This window comes from Daktulosphaira vitifoliae, unplaced genomic scaffold (assembly GCF_025091365.1).
Source record: "Daktulosphaira vitifoliae isolate Bord-2020 unplaced genomic scaffold, ASM2509136v1 Scaffold_3, whole genome shotgun sequence".
NCBI classification, from domain to species: Eukaryota; Metazoa; Arthropoda; class Insecta; order Hemiptera; family Phylloxeridae; genus Daktulosphaira; species Daktulosphaira vitifoliae.
The window spans coordinates 28,228,077-28,252,128 of NW_026099574.1; the positions used below are offsets into that span (position 1 = coordinate 28,228,077).

At 26.7% G+C, this 24,052-nt stretch overlaps 1 protein-coding gene across 6 annotated transcripts in view; it reads left to right on the forward strand.

Moving 5' to 3' along the window:
* The first annotated feature begins 5,709 nt into the window (after positions 1–5,709).
* LOC126902425 (protein tiptop-like) overlaps positions 5,710–24,052 on the forward strand; it is a 59,669-nt gene continuing 41,326 nt past the window's right edge. Inside the window, exons 1-3 of one of the 6 annotated variants that reach the window (XM_050679679.1) lie at positions 5,710–5,908; positions 9,081–9,232; positions 10,272–10,419. In XM_050679679.1, the coding sequence (XP_050535636.1) occupies positions 10,392–10,419 (28 nt within the window). In that variant the 5' untranslated portion in view covers positions 5,710–5,908; positions 9,081–9,232; positions 10,272–10,391. Of the gene's footprint in view, positions 5,909–9,080; positions 9,233–10,271; positions 10,420–11,119; positions 11,279–22,860; positions 23,360–24,052 lie in introns of those variants that run through there. The other 5 variants (XM_050679682.1, XM_050679677.1, XM_050679680.1 and 2 more) reach the window with 5 other exon arrangements.

A 24,052-nucleotide genomic window follows, 5' to 3' on the forward strand; every position in this document is an offset into this window, starting at 1 on the left:
AAGATACGTGCCCAACCTTTTGATTTTTAGAAAACTGTAAAAAGTTCATTTTTGTAATTATTAACACGTGTTATTTAAATGTACATTAACCTACGTCATTAATTTCAAGAATTAAAACAAAAAATTGTAAAAATATTAAGTATGGAACTTCATTTAAATTTAAATGTTTTTTAAAAGGTTGAAATAGAAACTTGACTCAAATTTTATTTTAGCTAGCCGTTAAACTGCCATTCAAGTTATAAGCGCAATTAAATTACAGAATCATAATAAAAAATTTTTATCTATTAGATTTGATACTATGTTCATTTTAATTAGAGTTATTAGCAAATTATTTTGATAATGTTACAGCACTAACTGACGTTAGAGTTCTTTGACTTATCCAAAATGTACATTAAATACATGATGTTGATCAATACGTTTTGTATCTTTAGCCTCACTAAAGCTCAAAAATTAAATCCATGATTATTTATATCCTGTTTTATCAGACCAGAAAGTCGGTATCCAATATTGAGCTGATATCACCTTATCTCAGACACGTCAAAATTATGAATGACAAACATTCATAATGACCACTTTAAATGTCAAACATTATGACTATATTTTATACTAGTAATATTTTTAATATATTAAATTGTTACTTATGGATATGTTTCTAAGAAAAATTAAGATAAAAATAGATAAAATATAATTATACTTTATTTATTTTTATTTCTTTATTTTACACGTGATAACTACTTGACAAGATACCTCATTATGTAAAAATGTGTCATTGATTAGGTGCTTTACATTCTATTCTAAATGTACTTAAAATAACAATTGACCTGTTTCCTAACTCTGATCACTCTGTATATAATGCGATAGAAAACAAAATAATTTAAATGAAAGTATGCACTCGAATTTATTAATTAAATAAAATTTACATCGTGGTAATTTTATGTACACAAATATTTTATAAAGAAAAAAATTAGTTCAGTCATGTATATTGAGAACATGTGATATTTATTATTTAAAATATTAATTATGATACAGCAGGGTATATGTAAAAAATAAATCACTTAATTTTTCGATAAAATAATAACTTTATCTTGAAATATGTTCTCAAGTTCACATCGATACTAAAAATATGCATTGTGATTTTCATTGCAAAAATATTAATTTTTTTCAAAGCTTTCAAGGAAATGTTAAGATTTTACTGTTCTAGAGTAATTATTTTTACAAAAAAAAAAGAAAAAACTTCTAAAATGTGTCTCATATTGCTGTCCGAGACGATGTACACCTTTTTCCTTCCTCTATTGACGTTTCCGAAATTAAATTTAGAAAGCCTTATTTTTTTAAACATTTTATAATTTAAAAATAATTTTTCCAACATAAAATAAATAAGTATAATTTTATAAACAACATTTAAGTGAACTTTTTAGATGAAAAAAAATCATTTGCAACATAAGAGTAACATAAGAATACCTTTTACTAAATAAGTTATTTAAAATAAAAATACACCGCAATGGCAATAAATGTTTTAATTTAAGACCACTTATTTACACATTCATAATAAGAGCATGGCCACTAAAATTAAGATATCACTTAACTGATTCGTTTACAGAATTGTTTATTATTTTTATCGAAATTAATAGCGTCGATGATTTTTTTTTATCTTCATTCGTTATCATTTCATTCGATCGCAGTCAATTAATAATCTTTTTAAACGAAATAAAACGTGCGTATTATACGCACCTTTTATTGTATATTATATACATATTGAATGTAATTTTTTAGTAATGTTGTAACATTTTTATCAAAGTTTAATTATTGACATATTGTCTGCCTATCATGACCATTTCCAGGGTTCATAGTTTCTTCGGTTCGATCCTTTTTACTCGGAGTCGCACCCTCGTCTACGCACCGCATATACATTTATACACGGCGGGTTGCCGGCTATTAAGGTGCGTAATAGTCTCTCGGCCGCGATCCGTGTAGCGCAAACACATCGATTCACTGGGATCCGCCGCCGCCGTGTGAAACTCCCAAACGAGAACGTCATGTCGGCATGTTATTTCACTGCCTAATAACACTAAACTCGTGCACACGGGTGTTGTTCTTGTTTACACGATTCACACATATACTTTGCGCGTTGCAGTGCTGAACGCCCTAGCAAAAAAACCTAGTCTAGCAATTGATCAAAACATTCGGTTCAAACGGACGAAAGGCCTTCCATCGGCAAAACCCATTGGCGGCGATCAGTGCGACTCTGCACTAGACCGTGCCAAAGGCGAAAATATCAATCGGAAGGAGATTGGTTTTCACTCTGTACGTTTGTTTCGTGATTTGACTACTTGCGTGTGTGTTTGTTTCTGTTTGTGGTAACAAATACAAGAGAGTATTCTTGGCCGATTAAGTAAGTTTAAAAGAGCGTGACGGCGAAAGCGCTCGCACTGGCCATAGCCCGTCTGAATTTAGCGTGCCCTTTTGTAATATTCAACCAAACATCCGGTCGACGACAAATCACCGGAAAACATCACCCGGAACTGTTTTTGTGGTTTTCTGTTGTTGTCCAACGCATTGGATACTTAAGCGCTACTGTAACATAATTTTGTACTTGTTTTTACTGTAAAAAATATTGTCAAGTTGTAACTATTCACGTCAAGTAAAGTACACAAATGTCTAATAAAAAATCGTCAAGTGTTTAAAACATAACGCAAAATGACTAAACATTTCATCAACTTCGCTAATATGCGCACCAATATTTCACTAAATTTTACTTTGTTTTTAGTATTAATGAGAGACTTCCATTTGTTTTTAACAACACGTGTTTTATAAATGACGAATTGCAATTTACAAAAATTTTTTTTTTTAAGTTTACTAATTTCTACTATTATTTCATTAATTGTTATTTACGATATTCAATTTTTTGTTATAAATTCATAACCTTCAACAGTATACTAAGAATAATGAAATTATTACCAAAAAATAGCACTATTTTATATGATCTAACAACACATGGTGATAAATTTTATCCAATTAATATATTCTTATGGAATTTTTACGATTTTAAGATAAGTGACTAGTTGTTCAACTAGTTGATACGAAAATTAGGTATTCTATGATAGTTGTTGGGTTTTTTATTATCGATTCAACTAAAGACTATTTTGGGTATTAGATTTATAGATAAAGTGATCTACAAAAGTTAGGAATTCATAAATACTGATTTTTTTTGCTTTCAACAGAATTAAATTTATACACTCCTAACAATACTGCTAAATGTCAACGTTCTTTTGTCAACGTTTAAAATGTGCCATGGATATTATTCTTTATAATATTGAAAATATAGAATTATTTATTTTTAAATAAGCACTTAAATATATGAATATTATATTAAAAGTAATTACCTTCGTGAACATTTTAAATGAGTTATAAATAACTCATTTTATAAAAAAAAACACTTAACTCAACCTTGATATAATTGTTTATACATTATTTACATAGTTATCAGTGGTGAATTTAGTGAAGCAGTACAGGAGGTATGCATCCTTTACTTGAACTATTTTCGCCTACTAAAAATAAAATAAAATAAAACGGTAAAATTTTCAAAAAAATTGAATTTTACTCATAAAAACATTTGTGCTCCCCTTGAAAATGTCTAAATTAGTTTTTGATAGTTATACATATATCTAATGTTACAATATATACATTTTTTTAAGTGTATTTGAACATAGTAATTAATTAAGTATTAATCTATCTTTAGGAATAATTTTTTCATACAATATTATCTACATTTACAAAAATAAATTAAATTTTAATCTATAAATTTTTAAGAAAAAAATTATTATTTAACGAAAAAATGGAGGGTAATATGTTTAATAAATCACTCTGTATATATATTTGCATATAAATATTTAATGTCAGTATTGATAAAATTTATTTACAGATAAACAATTTTTTATATTTTTGTATCAAATTGGTTGGTAAATAATTTACGAACCAATTTAAAGGTTTAACATTTTAACAATTGTTGTTAAAACGCAGGTACTATCAATTAAAATTGCTAAATGACAAGCTGATTGAAAATGTAATCTTAATCAATAATTACTGAGTATTTGTCTCAGTCTACATCGTCAAACATTTAAAAATGTTTAAACAAATAAATATTGTTTTCAGGTTACTAAATGTTTTATGCTTTATTTTAAAAATACAAATTTATCGAACCGTTACATGTAATTAATTATAACAGTGAATATTCAAGGCTATTTAAAAGAATAGGAACAGTGTCGTATTTACAGGGAGTACCACGTGGGGTGGTCCGGTCTGGTAGGGTTGACCGATTACAAAAGTAACATTCTGCATTGGATTGCTTTTTTAAGTAATTTTTTAAAAAGATGTTTATTTTTAATTCTACCATTGTTGAAGAAACATAATAACTGTTAATTAATGTCACAATTAGTCTTCGAATGACAAAATAAAGTAATTTTAATTGCAAAAAAATAAATGTTACAATTTTCTTCAACTCTGAATCAATTGTAGCATACATAAATTGTACTCTTTATATGTTAAATGAAACATTACATAATTCATCTAAGAGCATTAATTCACTCAGTCAAAGAGAAAACAAAAATGAAAAAAAAATATTTATTTTTGTTCATCAAAATGAATTTTTCCTGATTTATTGATTAACGAGACACGATAAAGTCAAACTGATAACAAGAGATGGTGACCATAACTGTGAAACATATGACACACACGACCGGTTTTTAATATTTATCACGAAACGTAATATTCAGCTTGTTACAATTAACCCGTGTCACTTCTGCCCCGGTCCCCCTACTACTGTCATCATAACAATTTTTTTTTCATAAGTTAATTTCTACTTATTGTTTATACTGCTAAGCGTAAAAGAGAACATTGTCCAGTTGGTAGGCAATAAAGTTATTCTGTAACCCTTCTACGCATTGCGGTAGAAACAATGAAACCTATTTTCCGTTAAATTGATACAATAATAATTAAAACAATATTATATTTATAATAAAAAATTGACGTCAATTATCTCATGTGGTAATAACATCTGATTTAATATTGAAGTTCAGTATTAAATCCACCATGCTTAATCATGTTCCATCCACGTTTTATAACATGGAACGTTACAATTTGTATTTTATTTCAGTAACCTAAACATTTATAGAACCCTTAATGCATATTACTGTATATCTCATTATAAAATTCCATATATTTTTTCAATATTGTGTTTATTTTTTGTGATATTTTATAACTTTGTGATTAGTTGAGTGGTTTATAAACTGAACATTCGTATATGAGCGCCACCGCCTAATGAAATTAATTCATACGATTTTATTCGAGTTTTCATTAAAGTGTGCATATCTTCTGGAACAAATATACTTTCAACTTTTAATATATTTAATATACTATTTGCACTATCATGAAATATTTTGTATTGTATAACCCATACTTGCAATATATCATTAAATTTTATTTCTGGTGCTAGTTGATTTTCAGATTGCGTTTAATGAATAACAGGGGTGGTGTGTAGTGCTAATGGTCGCTGATAACTTAAAATTGATAAAACAATTTGATAAACAGCAATTGTATTTGTTGTCATACTTTCTATTTCATGATTTAAAGAAAAATCACTTCATGTTACTTCGTTATTAAACTATCTCGAATGTAGATTTTGACCGTAAGACGGTTGGTATGACTGTAGTTAACTCCAACTCCTAAAGTTTTTCTTTCTAAGTGCAGTAATTTTCAAAAAGACGTATTTTAGTTTTACTCAACTTTTTTTTTTCATCCAATTGTCTAAAAAACAAGTATGAACATGCTAACGTTATATTTGTCAACTAATTTGAAACAATATAATTCATATGCCAATTACACGCGTTCAAATTGTATATGCCATACTAAAGTAAGTAAAACACATAACTTGTTAAATAATTAATAAAATAACTATTTTAATTGAACTATTATAAATTATGCAAGAAACAAATATTTTTGTTTCTAGCTTTAAAATACATTAATAGTTTTGTTTTATAAATTACAATCACTTGATTTTTAGACAAATAAAAACAATCTATATTATATTTTCATTTATTGTTTAAATTTACTTATTAGAATTATATAAAAATTATATGTCCAAATGTTATACATTTATATCTACATTTATAATTTAATTTATTTCTATTCCATCAATATAGGTAAAATATATTTTTAATTTTTATTTGTTAAAACTTGTACATCAATTTCACTTTTAATCCTATTAGTTACAAGAAAAGAGATTTCAAAATAAGATAATAAATCAAATTAGCCTTTTCATAACATCATACAATTCAGTTAATTTTATATTAATGAAGTACACTGGTATATTTGAAATTTAAATGAATTTTGATTACCACTGCAGTGGTAATCAAAATTCAATTTAAATGATAAAGTAATATTAGCTACAGGTATATTTTAACCATGCCTAGTAATTATTGTCACTGCTCACACCTACACCAATCAGCTGCAATAATTTCAAAATTATGATTAGTAACACATTTTTTCTTTGTGCACATTAACTCCTATTAATAAAATAATTAATAATTAATTGATTAAGAGGGGACACCTATAAAAATAATAATTACAACAATAATTAAAAATGATTGTAATTTGCTGTTGAAGATATCAGAATTCAACAATTGTTTTACCAATAATTTAAGAAAGTTAAAATTAGATCTTTTAAATAATTTTTTATAGTAAAAAATATAAAGTGAAATGAACTTTTTCAAACTTTTCATTATGTTAAGGAACTTAAAATGGCTTATTGTTGTTATTATGATTTTTTCTCTACCAGACATAGAGCAATGGATTACAAATTCATCTATAAAAATTTTCCCTGTTTTGGACAAGTACTACTAATGATATTTAGAAAATATTCCTAATAGAAACATATTAAAATTATTTTAATTTATCAAATATTTAACAAAGAATAATGGAAGGAGCCTCTTACAAGCTTCTTGATAATAATATTAACTACCAGCACTTATACATACTTATTATACATAATTTCATTTTGTATAGAAAAATTAAAATTTTTTAAGTAAGATTAATATTTAAGTTATAAAAATGTACCTTCCTATATAGTGCTAAATTTGGTTTTAACATCAAAATGAGAATGTTAAATTAAATTTTTAATTAGAACTTTAGAATTTTTAAATAGATTTTAAATAGATTTTTAAATAGAATTTTTAAATTTTAGAATTAGAATTTTTAAATAGAACAATAATTTTAATATTTGTAATATAAAAAATAACTATTATGTATCAAATAATTAAAAAATTTTTGTGAGTTCACAATATCTTCTACTGATAAATATTATTTGACATAATTGGTTCTAATTTTTCTTATAATTGATGATTTAATTTTTTTTTTTTTAATTATATTATTAATTTAAAAAAAAAATGAGTTGCAATTACCTATATTATAATTTAATTAAGAAACCTATATACTTACTTTTATACCAAAAAATTAAACACAAGAAATTATGTTGCTTAATAGTATTTAATTTGTTAAACTCAATTAGTTCAGTAATATCATTATTTTTAATTGAGTAAAATACTATTAAATGTTAACTGACTGAAAAAAAGTACATGGTTTTAGCAGACTTTTCATTAAGTTTTTACTTTTGGATCAAAAGGTTAATTTTCTGAAATATTTTGCACATATTCTATAGTTTTAAAATCCTAAACAAATATCATGACATAAGGAATAAATAATTGTTATTTTATAAATTTTCATTTAATTAGTATTTGTGATGCTACATTTATGATTGTAACTGTATATTTACACTTTGTTATTCAGTATTTTGCATAATAATGTAATTAATCATCAGTTTTTATATTGAAACATAACATTTTTTTTAGTGCATTTAAAATATCATTAGTTAAAAAATAAATATGTAAAATTGATTGAAATATCTTTTATTAAAAATATACTAATGAGTCTACAAGGTGCAGAGGTTGCTTATTTTTAAGTATAAATTATTTTAAGGACTAACAATTTTTTTTAGATAGATTATATATTTAGAAATTAAATGTTTATAATCTTAAATGTATAATATGTTAATATAGAATTAGTTATTAGCTTTTGAATTATACTTTTGCATACAAAGTGAAGTAATCTAATTGATAACTGTTATAACTTCTGATCCTATAATCATTTTGCTGAATTTTTTTTTTTAATAATTATTGTCTTCTAGAATATGATTATATCACATATTTTATTATTTATCACTAACCAAAAAAGAAACTTAAATAAAAAATTTTTTTTTGACAATTTTAAAAACAATATGTGTTATAAATATACTTTAGTAAGAACTTCATCTACCTTCATTCATTATATACATATATATTGTTTAAATACTTGGAATTCAATGGGTATTTATTTACATTGTTATTTTACTATCAAATTTTTTTGTAACAACTAAAAATTGGCTATTTTGAAATTTAAAATAAATATATATTTTTTTAATTTTATTAGTGATAAATAAAAAAATTGTAATAAACATATGATAGCAATAATTATTAAAAAAAAAAATTGTTCCCATAAAATTATTGGTTCTATAGTTATAAGAGTTGTTTATTAGACCTGGTTCACCTGTATATATTAACTTTAATTACCTTTAAAATAGTAAAGAAAAAATAAATGTAGTATAAATCTTTGAAATTCAGTACTTATTGGGTTTTTTTTTTTAAATAATTTATTAGAGATCTTTGTCATAATAATAAATTTTTTCATCATTCAACTCCTTTTATTAATTATATTATTATTAATTATATAACTAATATTGATATGTTTCTAGATAAAATATCTATCCAAATTAGTTAAAATAAATTATTATTCTATGTATCTCCTCAAGTTCACTGATTGACTTGATTTCTATATAAATTTTTGTTTTTAAATCTTGTCACACCCTTAGTATTGGTAGAATCGACATATTATCGTGTGATATGCCTTATTTAAGTTCCGTAGAAAATATCACAAAAACATAATTTTAGTAGTGGATTTTTGATTCTCATTGATTTTTAAAACTTTATTTTTAGATTTTATTAGTCTATTAAATGTACAAGAAGAAGTACCTATAAGTAGAGTGGTCTTTATTTTACCTACTCATGATACAGGAACCCCAAAATACTATATTGACGGGAATGTATTGACATATAAAGACCAGTGATAGCAGGTATGGACTGACAAGGTGAGTAAACGGCTATCAAAGTGTTTTTCCTCTAAAATTACTGAAATTAAGCTTTATATTGCCAGAAAGGTTTATTATTTATCATTAATAAAAAATAAAATAATTATCAATCATTTAATTTTTTTTCTTATTATTGATTAATAATGAAAAATATGCTTTGAACGTAGTTTAAAAAAACAATAATTATTAAAAAAAATGTTTTTAATAAAATGATAATTCGATTAAAAGTTATTAAATTTTTTATATAATTGTAACTCACTTTATTTAACTAATTAGCAAAAAGATAATGCTCTTTAAATTCATAAATTGTCTTTCCAAAATATTTCATGCTCGGGACTTTGACGGCTCTTGTAGACACATTCAAATTTACCGCTTATTACAAAATACAATTAAATGACCTGTCCTGTCGAAAAGATTCGCATAATTATGTATCAGAAAATGAGAGAATCAGCCAAATGCATACGTTGCCTACCGTCTCCATGTAGAGATGCACACCGATTACAAACACGAGGAATAATTCCTTATTAATGAGAAATTGACATTAAGTGACATATTACATCGATAGTATTAAAAACTAGATATATTTTATTAAATTCTAGTATTTTAATTAAAATTATATTTGAATATAATTATAATTTTAGAGAAAAGTAATAATTTTTCATTTGACTATAATAATGTTAAGTTAAATAAACTTAAAATTAATACATTTCTTAAAAAATATGTGATTTTTAGCAATTCCAATTTATTTTATTAATTTCCTTTTTTTTAATTATCTCGTAGCATTTTGTCACTCGATGGAGAACATCTTTATGAATTATAAAAAAATGTCATAAGCCATTATTTGTAATTCATTAGCTTTTGTATGTAGGATGGTTTAATTAATCAAATAACCTATTATACTAGCGATGTTAAAAGCATTTATTTTTTATGTCTGTAATAAGAAAAACATTTTTTTTAGTTTTTTTCAAAATTTCAAAATAGTCTTTTTTTTTTAGCACTTTTCTTATAAAAAATTTTAATGGATTGATAATAATTTTAGGTAAGTACTCATTGAGTCACAAGCATTTGAATACACAGAATAGGTATGTGCAGATAGGTCCAGCTCGTATTGGTGTATGTGCGTTACATACCCACTTTATGTATTAAAATGCTATAACGGATGAACGATCCATCGGATAAAAAAAATTGTAAGTACAACAGTGTTTGTAATTTTTTTTCTGTCGTATTAACAACTTAAAAATAGTGATTGCCATTTAAGAAAATACAAGTTAAGATTTATTATCATTAAAGAGATAAAACTATTTAACTACATATTATTGTAGTTTTTTTAACCAAATAGTTTTTATCTTTACAAAATTTAAAAACTCTGAAAAAAATGAATTGATCACTCTGTAAATTAAAATAGTCTGCTTCTTCCGGAATTTAATTGTAACGAGGGGACTATATTTCAAGATAACATCGCAGGTCATGTACTCCTTAACATTTTATCGACTGTCAAATGTGATGTTGTATGTTTAATGGTGTATAATTAAGGTGTCTATTAAATATTATATTAAATTTTTCAAAAAAGATTTTATGTTAGATTTCACTATGACTTTCGTGTAATGTTGCTCGTTTACTACTTAGTAATCCACTGAAAATTAAACTAATCAGAGCAGCTATGCTATGTAACATGCTTTGCATGGTGTGTTTATAAACACAATTTTTGATTTTCATTATCTCCTGTCAAACTATGTTATAATTTTATCTTGTATTTTAACGTTTATCAACATATTTTTATTAGAGTAATAACTGTTGTTCTGTCGAGATACTTATGTTTTGCTAATAATCTACACATTATAAGGTTAAGTTACTGCGGTTCATACTCATAAATCGTTTTCTTTACAGTTGTCAAGTAGTGTTATTTTAGAAATCTTAGTTTTCCCAGTTAGTGACATCAGTAAGAACAAGCGCTTTCTTGCTCCCTATAGTTTTTGTTTAATACGGTCTATTGATGTTGTAAAGGTGCGTTTGCCTCAGGACAGAAATTTCAATAAAATTAATAAGGTAATCTTTGCTAAAATAATTATAAAATAAGAATTTGATAAATAAACGGATTTCATATTATTTAAAGACAATAGTAATAATATTAAACCAAATATAAGTTATAGATAAATGTTTTTGTAATTCGTTTATAATTTTAATAAAACTATGTTTCTGTATCAACAATGAATAATTCTTATAATAGCAATACTCGCTATGGTGAACATTAAATAATTTAAGAAGTTTTATTGGGTTATTATAACTTTAGATTTAGATGATTATGAATAATTATACCCTATATTGGTTGCATATCACAATTTCAAAATAATATCTGCTACACATAACTAAACTTAATAATGTAGAATAATCAAATTAATTAAACGTTTACAAAAATCTTCATAAATATTCTATGTATTCTTACTTAATAAATCATTAACTTAACAAAATTAAAATATATATATATATATATATATATATGAATATATAGGTATTGTAATACTGAATAAATATAGTAACATTGTCATTTTAAAAATTCTTTGTAGTCAAAATTTATTGTTGACTTCATTACTTTGCATTAAACTTTGGTGTTTAGATATATGTGTAATTATAATTTTATTTATGGGGTTATAAGCAGGATATTTCTCGTTGATGTAAAGATATTTTTGGGTAATGTTACTAGATTCTATAAATTGTTTTTTATTTGAATTATTTTATTTTTATAAAAGAATTTAAACAGATTATAAAAAAAAGAGGAGGATAGTTTTAATGTTTTCGTTCAATATTGTATTGAGATGTCGTTCTATAAAATATTTCTTTATTTTTTAAAAGTATCTACTTATTAATGATATTTTAAAAGTTCAATTCATTTAAAATTATTTCAATAATAATCATGAATTTAAATTAAAGAAACATACAAATATTTTTGACTGAAAATAGTCATCAGAAGAAGACGGCCGAGAGAAAGAATTTTTTTATTGTAGCAATTGACTAAAATAACACCCGTTTGCTTACTGCTATATATATAGTGTTATGTTATTTTGAATTTGTGTAGCATTAAAATACAATCATTTCATTTCTTATCTTTGATTCATCTATCAAAATACGTATTCCATCAAATTATCGTTAACACATTGAAAGATGGACTCTTATTGATGAAATATTGAATTTTATAAAGTTATTTTTGATTTTTTGACACCGTATTCGTTGTTTAAATTTGTCACAACCAAAAGATTAGACTTCCTGCCTGCGTCACATTCTTAATACAAGTTTTCATTATATTTAGCTCATAGAACACTTATCAAAAATGATTTAGACATCAGTCAAAATATAAATAAAGCAGTGATGTACGTGAAAACGTATGGCCCTTAACTGCTATTTATAAAGACATATCATTTAAAGGTTAATATTTATAGTAATTTGAGAGAGTATGTTCTTAAACAAAATATATAGTAAATGACCACAATCTAAAAAGCCTTGTGAAATATTTTAAATTAAGTTTTTAATTATTTGCTTAAAAATATTTAATAAAATGTTTTTCTGTATTCGTGCTACAGATGTTAAGTTAAGCATTGCATGGAAATTTTTTTAGAAATTATATCACTAACTACAGCCTACTGTAATTTTTTTATATAATTTATAAAATAGTTACAGCTATTATAATAGCTGTAACTATTATATAATGAATATAATAGTATTCATAGTTACAACTGGAGGCTGAGAAAGGAAAAATTTTTCTCTCTTTATAAAGATTTAATAATCTCCAAAACAGTAATAAAAAAATACAGTATGATTATATGAATAATATTTTCTAGTCAAAGTAGGTAATAATATATAATTGTGAAAAAGGTATTGGCTCAATTCCGTCTTAGTTTTTTTTTATCGTGACAATTATTTTTAACAGAAAAGTGCTTTTATTCTAAACCTATGTTTTCCCTCAGTTTTCCAAGGGAACTCGTATATTTAGTTCGGACTGCTGTGAGTAATACATTTAAATATATTAAAAACATAATTAGATATACAAATTATTATTATATTTTTACAATGCATATGTGTTGACAACATTTAGGGGGATTAGCTTCTAAAAATTTAAATAGCCCCTGAATTGAAATTTTATCTCTATTGTTAAATACAGCAATAGAGTATTAGTAAGTAATAAGCTGACATATAGTAATTTGTAAGATCTCGTAATCCGTCTATGACAATTTGGTCTAGAAAAATACTATCTTGTATGTTTAACATGAATATAGGCTTACCAATGAAAATTACGAAGAACTAGTTTGTACTACTTACAAAAAATGTTTTATATTGATAATATTAAATATTCCATTACGAATATATCGATGTTTTGACCACCCCTATTTATTGTGTACAACTGGCAGGACTAGGTGAACCATCTAGTGGTTCAAATTAGGCGAATCTTTTCCGAAAATATAATTATCATAACCGATTTAACATGATTCATTTGAATAGAATGCGAGATGATTTTTACCAAACCATCCGGCCTGTCATTGAAATATACGTTTTCTATGGTTTTGCAGTGTCCCCTTGTGTTCTTGTAGTTGTATTGTTGTGGTACGCTTAGTTTTCCAAATTTATCGATTATTGTTATTATCATTTATTATTATTTTTTTAATTATCGTTCCACCGTATCCCCGCACAGTTCGTCAATAAATCTTAACGGACCAAAAATAATAATACAATCTGTATAGTTTCTCGGTCGGTGTGATTCGAGGCGTCATTCGAATGTAATAATATCTTGTGTCTATGCGTTCTCATATATACGCGTATGTGCGCTAAGGATATAGTGTGATCGTATACAATAATAACATAATACAACAATCTCGAGAGTTGCAGTAAATTATAATGAGCGGCTGTGTAGTTCTGTCGAGCAGAAATGGGAATTCGTCGTTTCGGCGGCTGTCGATGGGCGCGGCTGGCGGCGATGGTGGTGGTGCCCGTTTGATTTATAATATTCGGTGAGTTTTTGACGATTCTTGTCGGCAACGGTGGTCGTGGTGGCAAGAAGAGAGCGCACCATGTAGATTTTGAAAGAGACCCAAGGCCCGCGTAACTCAGTCAGTTTTTGACAGATTTATAACCGGACCCGGCGGGGATAGAGGACCATAAACGCCGCTCTCGTACACTCATACTCTGCACGCGCATACACATACATGTATAATACAAATGAAACGTAAGGGGGGCGTACGGCGGCAATAACACGGCAACGGGAGATAGACAGGGATGTGTGCTGAGAATGATGAGATGGGCCGAAGAAAAGACTGGCGAAACACGATGGTGACGGAGAGAGAGAAGAAAGTCATCGCCACCACCGAGGGTAACGGAATTGATTGTGGAATTGTCGGGTGGTGGCGGCGGGGTAATAAGGATTTTGGGACGAGATGTTTCTGTTCGATATCATTCTAAAGAAATACACGTATGTGTTTTTTTTTTATTACTTTTGTCTTTTCTCCGCATTTGTACCCGCGGTACACACAGGTTCGATTTTATTTTACACAGCTGTATTTATATGTTCAAGCAAAATGTTATTACTCATTAGGTAATATTTTTTTTGTAATGGGAAATATTAAATGTCAAAATATTCGTTTCCGCAGATATTGAAAATAAATAAATAAAATGCGCGTTTGATTTAACTGATGAGCATGCAAATTTAGCGATACCATTGTCTTTATATGTTAATTATATGCATTTATTTGATTTCAACTATCTATTATTATAATAGTAGTATACTACTACTATATTATTATAATATAGTAGTATAATAATACTTATTATTATAGTCCTATAATTATTTTCTTTAAACCACATTACAAATTTTATGTTGGCATAGTTTTGTTTTCAATCGGGTCAGCGACAATTTTATATGACAGTACAAAAACTTTGTATTAATTTTTGATTTTACTTGTTTCATATTTATTAATGTTAATAAAAATTATCTGGTTGTATATATTTATGTCATTAATATAACAATAATTTGTCCCTGGACATTATTAAGGTTACTACAAGTTACCATATAAAAGTGAATGTTTTGCTTTTAATTTATTAGTTTTTAATAAGTATTATTAAAATATTGATTATGTGTTGAATATTTATGTATAAAGAATGATTATTTTTCTTGTGAGAATAATTATTTGTTAACAGGCAAAATCAAATGGAATACTTCCTGAGGTGTACATAATTATATCATGAACTGCATAGGACTAGGCCGTTGATTGATGTATTCATTAACACATCTTGTCCACGAGATTACCTTGGATTTTGAAATCTTGTTTTTTACAAAATTGTTATTTTTTAATTAAATCGATCGCGCATTTGATTATAACGTGTAAATTATAAACTTGCCTAACACTTAAATGTTATTAAAATAAACAAATTTACGCATGACAGAAAATAACACTTCGCAATTAAATATTAGTGATATTTTAGGCATTAGACAGCATATATTTTTTTTTACATGAATATTTCAGTTGTTTTAATTATTCAAATTGTATAGTGACTTATTGCGGAAGCAGGCATTGTTAATATTAAAACGAACGTGTTTGATTCTTTGTAGTTAAAATTAGTCATAACATATCAAATTTTGATAATTTACAGTTTTTTTTTAAACAACCTACGATTTTTCTAAATAAAAATCACTTGATAAAAATATACTTTGTTAAATATTGAACATTTATAATATTAATTTATAATAATACGCATTGTTCTAAATCGTCAAGATGATATATTGTTGTACGACAATAATAAATTCTCTTTAAAAAACAGCCCATATTTATTGAAAGAATAATTTTTAAATTATCGTCAATTTGTTCATAAATATGTTACAATATTAAGTCAATATATTAATAGGACCTTGCAAAATTATGGTTTTAAGCAAAAAAGATATATGTGTTCTAAATTATACAACAATCCATAAGAGCTTAAATACATTCATAAAAAAAAATACTTGGGATAATTTTGTTAGGGCATATTGAAAGAGTTTCAAAATGTGTAAAATATTTATGTTCCTAGTTTTTATGTTCTTTTGTATTATTAAAATTTTACGTTTTACTAGTTTGAACTAATATTTTTATAAAATAAAACCGTTTCCATGAATGTGATAGTATAAAAATAGTTTGGATGTTTTAAAAAAACCAATAGTTCATTGTTGAGTTTTTAGGTAAAATGGCCCATAGAAATGAAAAATCACAGTACTATAAATAGCTTATTCTTAGTTACGATGAAATAAATTTTTTTGTATCTACTACATAATTAAAAAATCGAATAATTCGACAAGTCAGAATCAACGACTTTATACATCATTAATTAGATGTTTAATCATGAAATGTGTTTTTTTTCATATTTTTTTACTGGTTATAAAATTGTATTTTAAAGTACTCGATTAAAAATCTTCATGTTTATTAGATCAATTTCATAAGCAAACAAAATAATTTTGAATAATATTACATTGAATCACAAAACCATTAAAATAATTTAGTACAGATAAGAATAGACAGAGAAAAAAAGTAACTTTTAAAGTGCCTAGACAATTTTTTTTTCAGCGTTTAATCAAGATGTTTTGAAATAGAATAAAAATATTCATTGCGAGTGTCTGCAACGTATCTAGTTTACAGACTGGACTCGTAAAACCTAGACCTCCAATAAAGTTAATTGAAAAATAACTTGTCAGCTAGCACAAGTTGGTTTCTATTTTTTATGACCGCTCTTTTATAATCTCTTTTAATAAAACGTTATTAGACATTTTACGGTCGCAGTTGATTAATTCAAGTGGGAGCACTTTTCTCTCGTGTACATTTATATTATTATAATGGTGTCAATTAAATTTAAATTTGATACTTGGCCAATAAATCAACAGAATCGAAACAGGATGTGTGTTTGTGTATTTATATTGAAAATCTTTGACCTTGGATAGCTTGAACGTATCTTCTCATAAATTACAATCCGAAAAGTAAAAAATTCATAATATAAATAAAAACCGTTTACTGACAGCTCAAACGTGTCCTTCATCGCGTCACGTTGACACTTAATATCGTCGGACATCGAAATCACATTAGCTATTTTCTGCATTTAACCCAACTGCTTATTATAATTTTGATTTAAATGCAGTATTATTAATGTAGCATAATTAATATGTTATCTATGGCATATAAATAAAGTAAAGGAGTCTTAATACAATGAGGCAGTCCCAAAATCAGAATACTGAAAGTATGTTACGACACCGTTGGGTATGCGGAGGTGCGGTATACCTGTGCTCGAGTTTACATTTCTTATAAAAAAAAAACAGTTAAAAATCCACAGGATGTAAGAGCAAAAAACGATCTATCCAAACAATAGATATGAGGGATCGCTGCAACAGTCTTCAACGTGGCGTCACGTTGACATTTATCGTTACTCGTACACTATTATGTTTAATGTGGAGCATAGTGAATTTGTCCTTGGACATTGACATGTTATGCGACCTTTACATAATATTATTAGGTAAGGGCGCGGGTGGACTAGTATCACGTTGAAAATTACAATAAACCATTACCGATAAGTATCGACCTAGGAAGACTATTAGTTACATCTCATACACACTTGACACGTCATGGCACGTTGTGTTTGAGATTTCAAATTAATCATGAAGGCCGCGATTACATATTCGTTTTATGGGTTTCAACAGAATAATTAGGAATATCCACAATTCATTAAATGCTAAACATATTTTTCATTTTTATTACACTTTTTGTAACTAATTAAATAATGTAAATAATTAGGGCCCAAATTAAATTTAGGTATATAATTATAGCGATTTAATGGACATTATTAATATAAACTGTGTATCAACAATGTGAATGCCGTTAATGAAAATAAAAATATATTTGTTTCAATATGCCTGTTTATAATGTAAATAATTATTTTTAATTTCAGTCATGATTTTTATATTAAAATTAATTCGACTGTGAGCATTTGAACGTGATAGATCAGAAAATGTTTTTCTAAAATAAAATTTCAGTGATAAAAATAATTTTTATCCGCAAAACCTTTTTTAGTTTTGTAAATAAATATTTTTTCATACCAAAGAAAAAAAGTAATTTAAATTTAGATCTTTAACAAACTTTTTCATACAACACATACATTAAATTATAATTAAAATACAATTTCTTGTATTAAAATTTAATTTAATTTATATAAAACTTTTGATTATCTTGAATTTTTACGTAACAATGAACTTATAGCTGTAAACAGAATTCGAGGGCTAATTAAATCTAAACTAATACTTTTCAATTTTTTAAAAATGTATAGATATAATTAAGGTCTTATTTCGACAAAAAACTTTCAATAAAATTTGGTACAACATGATAATTTTAATATCAAAATATTATTTCTTATTATTTTATTTATTTTAATTTTTTAGTTACTTATTTTTATTAATGATTTGCTTTCTATTTTTGGTAATGACACTGAGATTTTAATATATGCTGATTATAAAAATATATGTAGTAAAGTCCACTCTTTTATTGTGATTGTAAATTTGTATAGACTAATTGAAATAAATATATTGAATGGAGTACGCTCGATTTTCTTCCTTTTTACTTTGATGAATGTCACATTATATCTTTTGTTCATAATAATACTTAAATAATTTATAATTATCATATTTCAAAAAGAGTGTCCCTTCAGTATTCAGACTTAGGTAATCATTTTAGTTTCAATTTGATATTTACTTTTTATGTTAATTTTACTATTCATAAAGGTTTAAAAATGCTTGGTTTTATAAATAGATACATAGTACAATTTAAGAATAAAAATTGCATAAAATATGTATATTGCTCTTCGGTTTGTTCTCACTTAGAGTTTGGTTCTTCTATTTGGTTTCCTAAGTACACAATCTATAATTCGAAACTTGAGAATGTTAAACATACATTTTTAAAAATATTCGTTTTTAAGATGAAACTATCAATTTCCAAGGGATTTTTTTACATTAGTGGCGGACTCAATTGACCTTGATACATGTGAAATCAAGTGTAAATTAGCAGATATTATGTTCATTTACGACCTTATAAATTGTAATATTGATTGCCCTGAACTACTATTCTTGGTTTGATTTCTTACCTGAGTTCATTTTACTAGATCTCAATCTTTATTTTATGTCCCTAATTTTAAAACTAATTTAGTAGCTGGATCCTTTTTCCCTAACACAAGCCAATACAGTTTTGTATGTATTATGATTTTTTTGATACCTCTTGTAATCGTTTTAGAAATAATATTTTGTCAACCCTTGATCGACTTACAATTCTTAATTTTCGTGTTTATTTAATTTTTTTTCGTTTTTTATGTAAAGCTTATTTATTATGGATTATTTTTAATGGATATTATTTACTAATAGTCATATTATTTGGTGATTTGTATATCTTTTTCTTTTTTTTTTTGTAATGTTAATTGTTGTCATGAATAATGTTTATAAAAAGGGCGAGTGCCTACTTATGTTGTATAAATAAATAAATCAATTAACATGTATTAGCCACTCGATAAATAATTGTTATGTTAAAATATTATTGTATGGTATTTTTTAGTTTAATATTTAACTTACATTATTAATAAAGTTATTAATTGCATTAATTCATTCCTTTACCAAGTTGACAAGGAGTCAACTTAAATTTGTAAATGGCTACATTTCTATTAAATATCTATGAAGTAATAAAAAAAAGCTAGTAATAAAAAATAGTTAGCTAAATTATAAAATAAAAAATGATCTTATAATGTAAATGACTGATCGAAATAACTTACCCATTTTTGCTGAAGTTATTACTATTTTAAAATATAGACAATAGATGAGATACGAGTTATTTATATCATTATGCATTGCTCTGCCGCGTTCATCCTTCACTAAATATTTTAAAACAGTAATAACATCCTAAATGATGGTTTAATGTTGTTATTGATCCGTCATTTTCTTAATAAGATCATTTTCAATTTTTAAGCTAGTTAAATATGTATGTAGCCATTTAATAAATTAAGTTGAAACCCTTATAAGGTAAAATGGGTGAATTAAAATAGTAATTATTATATTACATAATTCAATAAATACCATTTTAAGAGAAATGAAATGGTTAATGTTTTAACAGAATCGCTATATAAATCAATATACTATAAATCCATAATTTAAAATTTTTCTTCAAAATAAATTCATTTAATAACACTGGAGAGTTGTTTATATTGCACATTTAATAAAAATATTAGTATTTTGTTTACAAAATACTAATATAAAATATAAATCTTGTATAATTTTTTTTATACCACTGGACCATTTTTCAAGAGGTTAATTGTCCGTTTTATATAATTATATAAAATGGACAATTAACCTCTAATTATAATTAGAGTTAATTAAATCTTAAATTTATTTTCTTGAATCTTCTACTTTTTTATAATTATAAACTATTTAAAACTCATTTGAGTGTGTGGATGACTGAATTGTATTTTACAATAGTAGGCTACTAGAGAAAATGATGTTTTTGCCAAAAATTTACTAAAAAAAATTTATTTATCTTTCGAATCATATTTCGTAAATATCGGCTTCATAAAATATGGAACTGCAACAAAAACTGAATTGTAAAAAGAGGTAAAGTGCCAACCTTCCTTTCAAAAAAGTTTGCCTATTAAAATAGAGGTCTTCTTATTTATATCAGCAACATTGCTCCTTCTTTCTTATTGCTTAACACTTGTTCATTTTTTGAATAAGGCATAAAATATATTTTGCCACAATTTCCATTGAAACCCGTTAAGAGATTTGAATCTTTTTTTTTTCGAGTTTTCTCCTTCCCATCTCCCCTACACGTACTTTCTAATTAGTATTTCGTTCAAAACTGTCAAGTATTAAGTCATACAAACAAAAGAAGCAATGTTGCTCATGCAACTAGGATTGAAGGAACATTATAATGTTGTTATTATCAGTGAGTGAATTATTAAAGGACTTTATTGAGGTTTTTAATTTAGTTTACTTTAATTCATAATGATTTTGGTCCATAAGAGAACTAAAAATCTTAGCTTTTTCCAAAAATTAAAAAAAAATTGTTTATTATTACACGAAAATATTTTTAGGGCAATGTGAAAAATACTTTTAGTCACGTGATAATGTTGTTTTTCAAGTCGCCCTTATGGTTCTGTTCTAAATTTTTAAACATATATGTGACACTTTTTTTAACACATTTTTATTCACTTTTCATTTTATATTATAAAAGGAAAATTNAAAAAAAAAATTGTTTATTATTACACGAAAATATTTTTAGGGCAATGTGAAAAATACTTTTAGTCACATGATAATGTTGTTTTTCAAGTCGCCCTTATGGTTCCGTTCTAAATTTTTAAACATATATGTGACACTTTTTTTAACACATTTTTATTCACTTTTCATTTTATATTATAAAAGGAAAATTTTTTGTTTTTTATATAACAAGGAGCGTTGTATTAATTTTTATCACTATCCATATCAGTTGCAAAAGAATTAAAAAATGAAAAATATTAAATTAGCTACTCGAACTGTCTTTTTTATTAATTTGTTTAATGTTGGAAGATCCACTAGTAAACTACATTTTACAAATCAACTGCTATACATTTTATTCCCTTTTTAAAATCCCTGCGTTTCAAAATAGGCATGAACTCGAGTGCGTTCAATTCTAATTATACTTAATCGTCTAATTATCTAATGTAATCTTTCCATTTAGAACTGTGTGTTGTAATGTTCTTAACCGTCAGCACTACGTTAAATGTATACGTTTCCCCGTTTATTTACAACGACCTTGTAGGAATAATGGCCAGTGTTTTTCCTTCTATTTATTGCCTCTATGCGAAGAAATGAGTGAAATTTATGGTACACCCGAATATGTACGACATATAAATCGTCGATGTTGTACGGTAAATCGTTTTGATATAAAAACAATACATGTCGTCGTCGCCACCGCCGTATGTGGTTATCGTAGCCCAATCTTAATTTCCCAATAATAGTCCGAGTAATATACTTGAAATAATACAAGCAAATAACCGATGGAAACACAAGTCGACCGTGTAATTATTATTTTCCGGATATTTTTTAAGTAGCCGGGTCGTCAAAATATGTAATAAAAATCACTATTATTTTTCATAGGACTTTGATCGTTTAGAACACCGTTGATAATAATGTGTTTTATTATAGTTAAATAAATTATACTTGAACAGGTGTCGACAAATTTTTTTCTTTTGGTATAAACAAAAAAAACTTCCTGTGCACTCTTATGATACTAGTGTCGTTTTTTTTTTTTTAAATAAATCATTAACGTAATTTTCGCAAATGTATTAAAACGATATCGGTGTTATTTAGCCGTCGGTGACGCATTGGTAACACGCAGGAGCCGCGTGACGAGTAATATCAGTCAAAAAAGTCATCCTGAGCGATACTGGGCGGTGAGCGGGCGGGGATGAATTATGTGAGCAAAGCCCACGGTGGGCGTCGACCGCAGCCGCCCAGACCACGCCTGAGCCGCCGGTGACGTCACCGTCGTGGTCGGTCGGCCGCGGTCGGTGGCGCTACACGTTATCGTTGCCGCCGCCGTCGACGAGCGTGCCGACGCTGCTGTTGCCGCCGCCGCCGCCACCACCGTCGCGTTGTTGACACCCGTCAGTCAGTGATGGCCGTGCCCGTGTCCGTGGTTTTCGTGCTCTACGAGGGTTTCGTCTAACTCACTTGCTTCTGTTTATTTTTTTTTCTTTATAATTTTCTAGTTGTTTTTTTATTTTAACCGATCGCAGTTCGATACGTTCTAATTGTTATATTCTTACACGGAAAATATATTTAACATAACACTGCGACTGTTTAGAATTTTTTTTTGTTTTTGCGCGGACTCTGACTTGCCGTTTGCATATATTTTGCAGATTTAAAAAAAACACGATGACCAGTCAACGTGATTTTCCGTGATAAATTTGTATGTCAGTTAACTATAAGAAAATATTTCTACATTGTTGTTTTTGTATAGTTTAACGTGCGTCTTGTGCGTTTACCGTTAAAACACGCCGGAAGCGGACAGACCTTAGACAACATGACCCGGAGGAAGCAACATTGCCCCAAAAGAATGAAATGTGAGTTTTTTTAATAAAATAAAATTTTTACATGCTTAAAAATAAAAAGCTGTCAGGGTCTCCTCTTCCTATGAGTTTTTTTTAGTATTTATAATGTTAGCGGAGGACATTAGTCTGCCACCTCGTAATTGTTACACTACATTTAAATTTTAAGTAGAGCTTTTCTGTTATTTAAATAAAATTTTTTATTGATTTATTGGTTTTTACCGTTTTTCAATTCGTTAGAATGAAATAGTATAATTTATCTTCCATTCGTTCGAGACGAACAAATATATTAAAAAAATTATGTCCCGTGTTTATTAGTATATCATAAATCATAGTATTTTTTAGATCACATTTTTAAACCATATGTTTGTCTAGGCGATTTAACGTACGAATTTCGTCTCGCAGGTGCGAAAAATGTATTGCCGCGATAATTCAATTCATATCGCCGTTTTCTATCCTAAAAAACACTAATAGTCATGTAATATCGTACAGGAATCACACGCATGTATTCCGAGTGCTGTAGATCCAAAAAATTAATTCAATCCGTTACGCGTATTGGACACGTGATCCGCAGTTACGACTGTTGGGTGTCTTTTACCGAATGTAGTCACCTGTTACATATTTGCCCGGTCTGCGTTACATTGTTTAGCGTCTTGTCTGTTTCCCTGTTGGGGGTGAAAGCCTTGGAAATAAATGTCGTTTACCGGT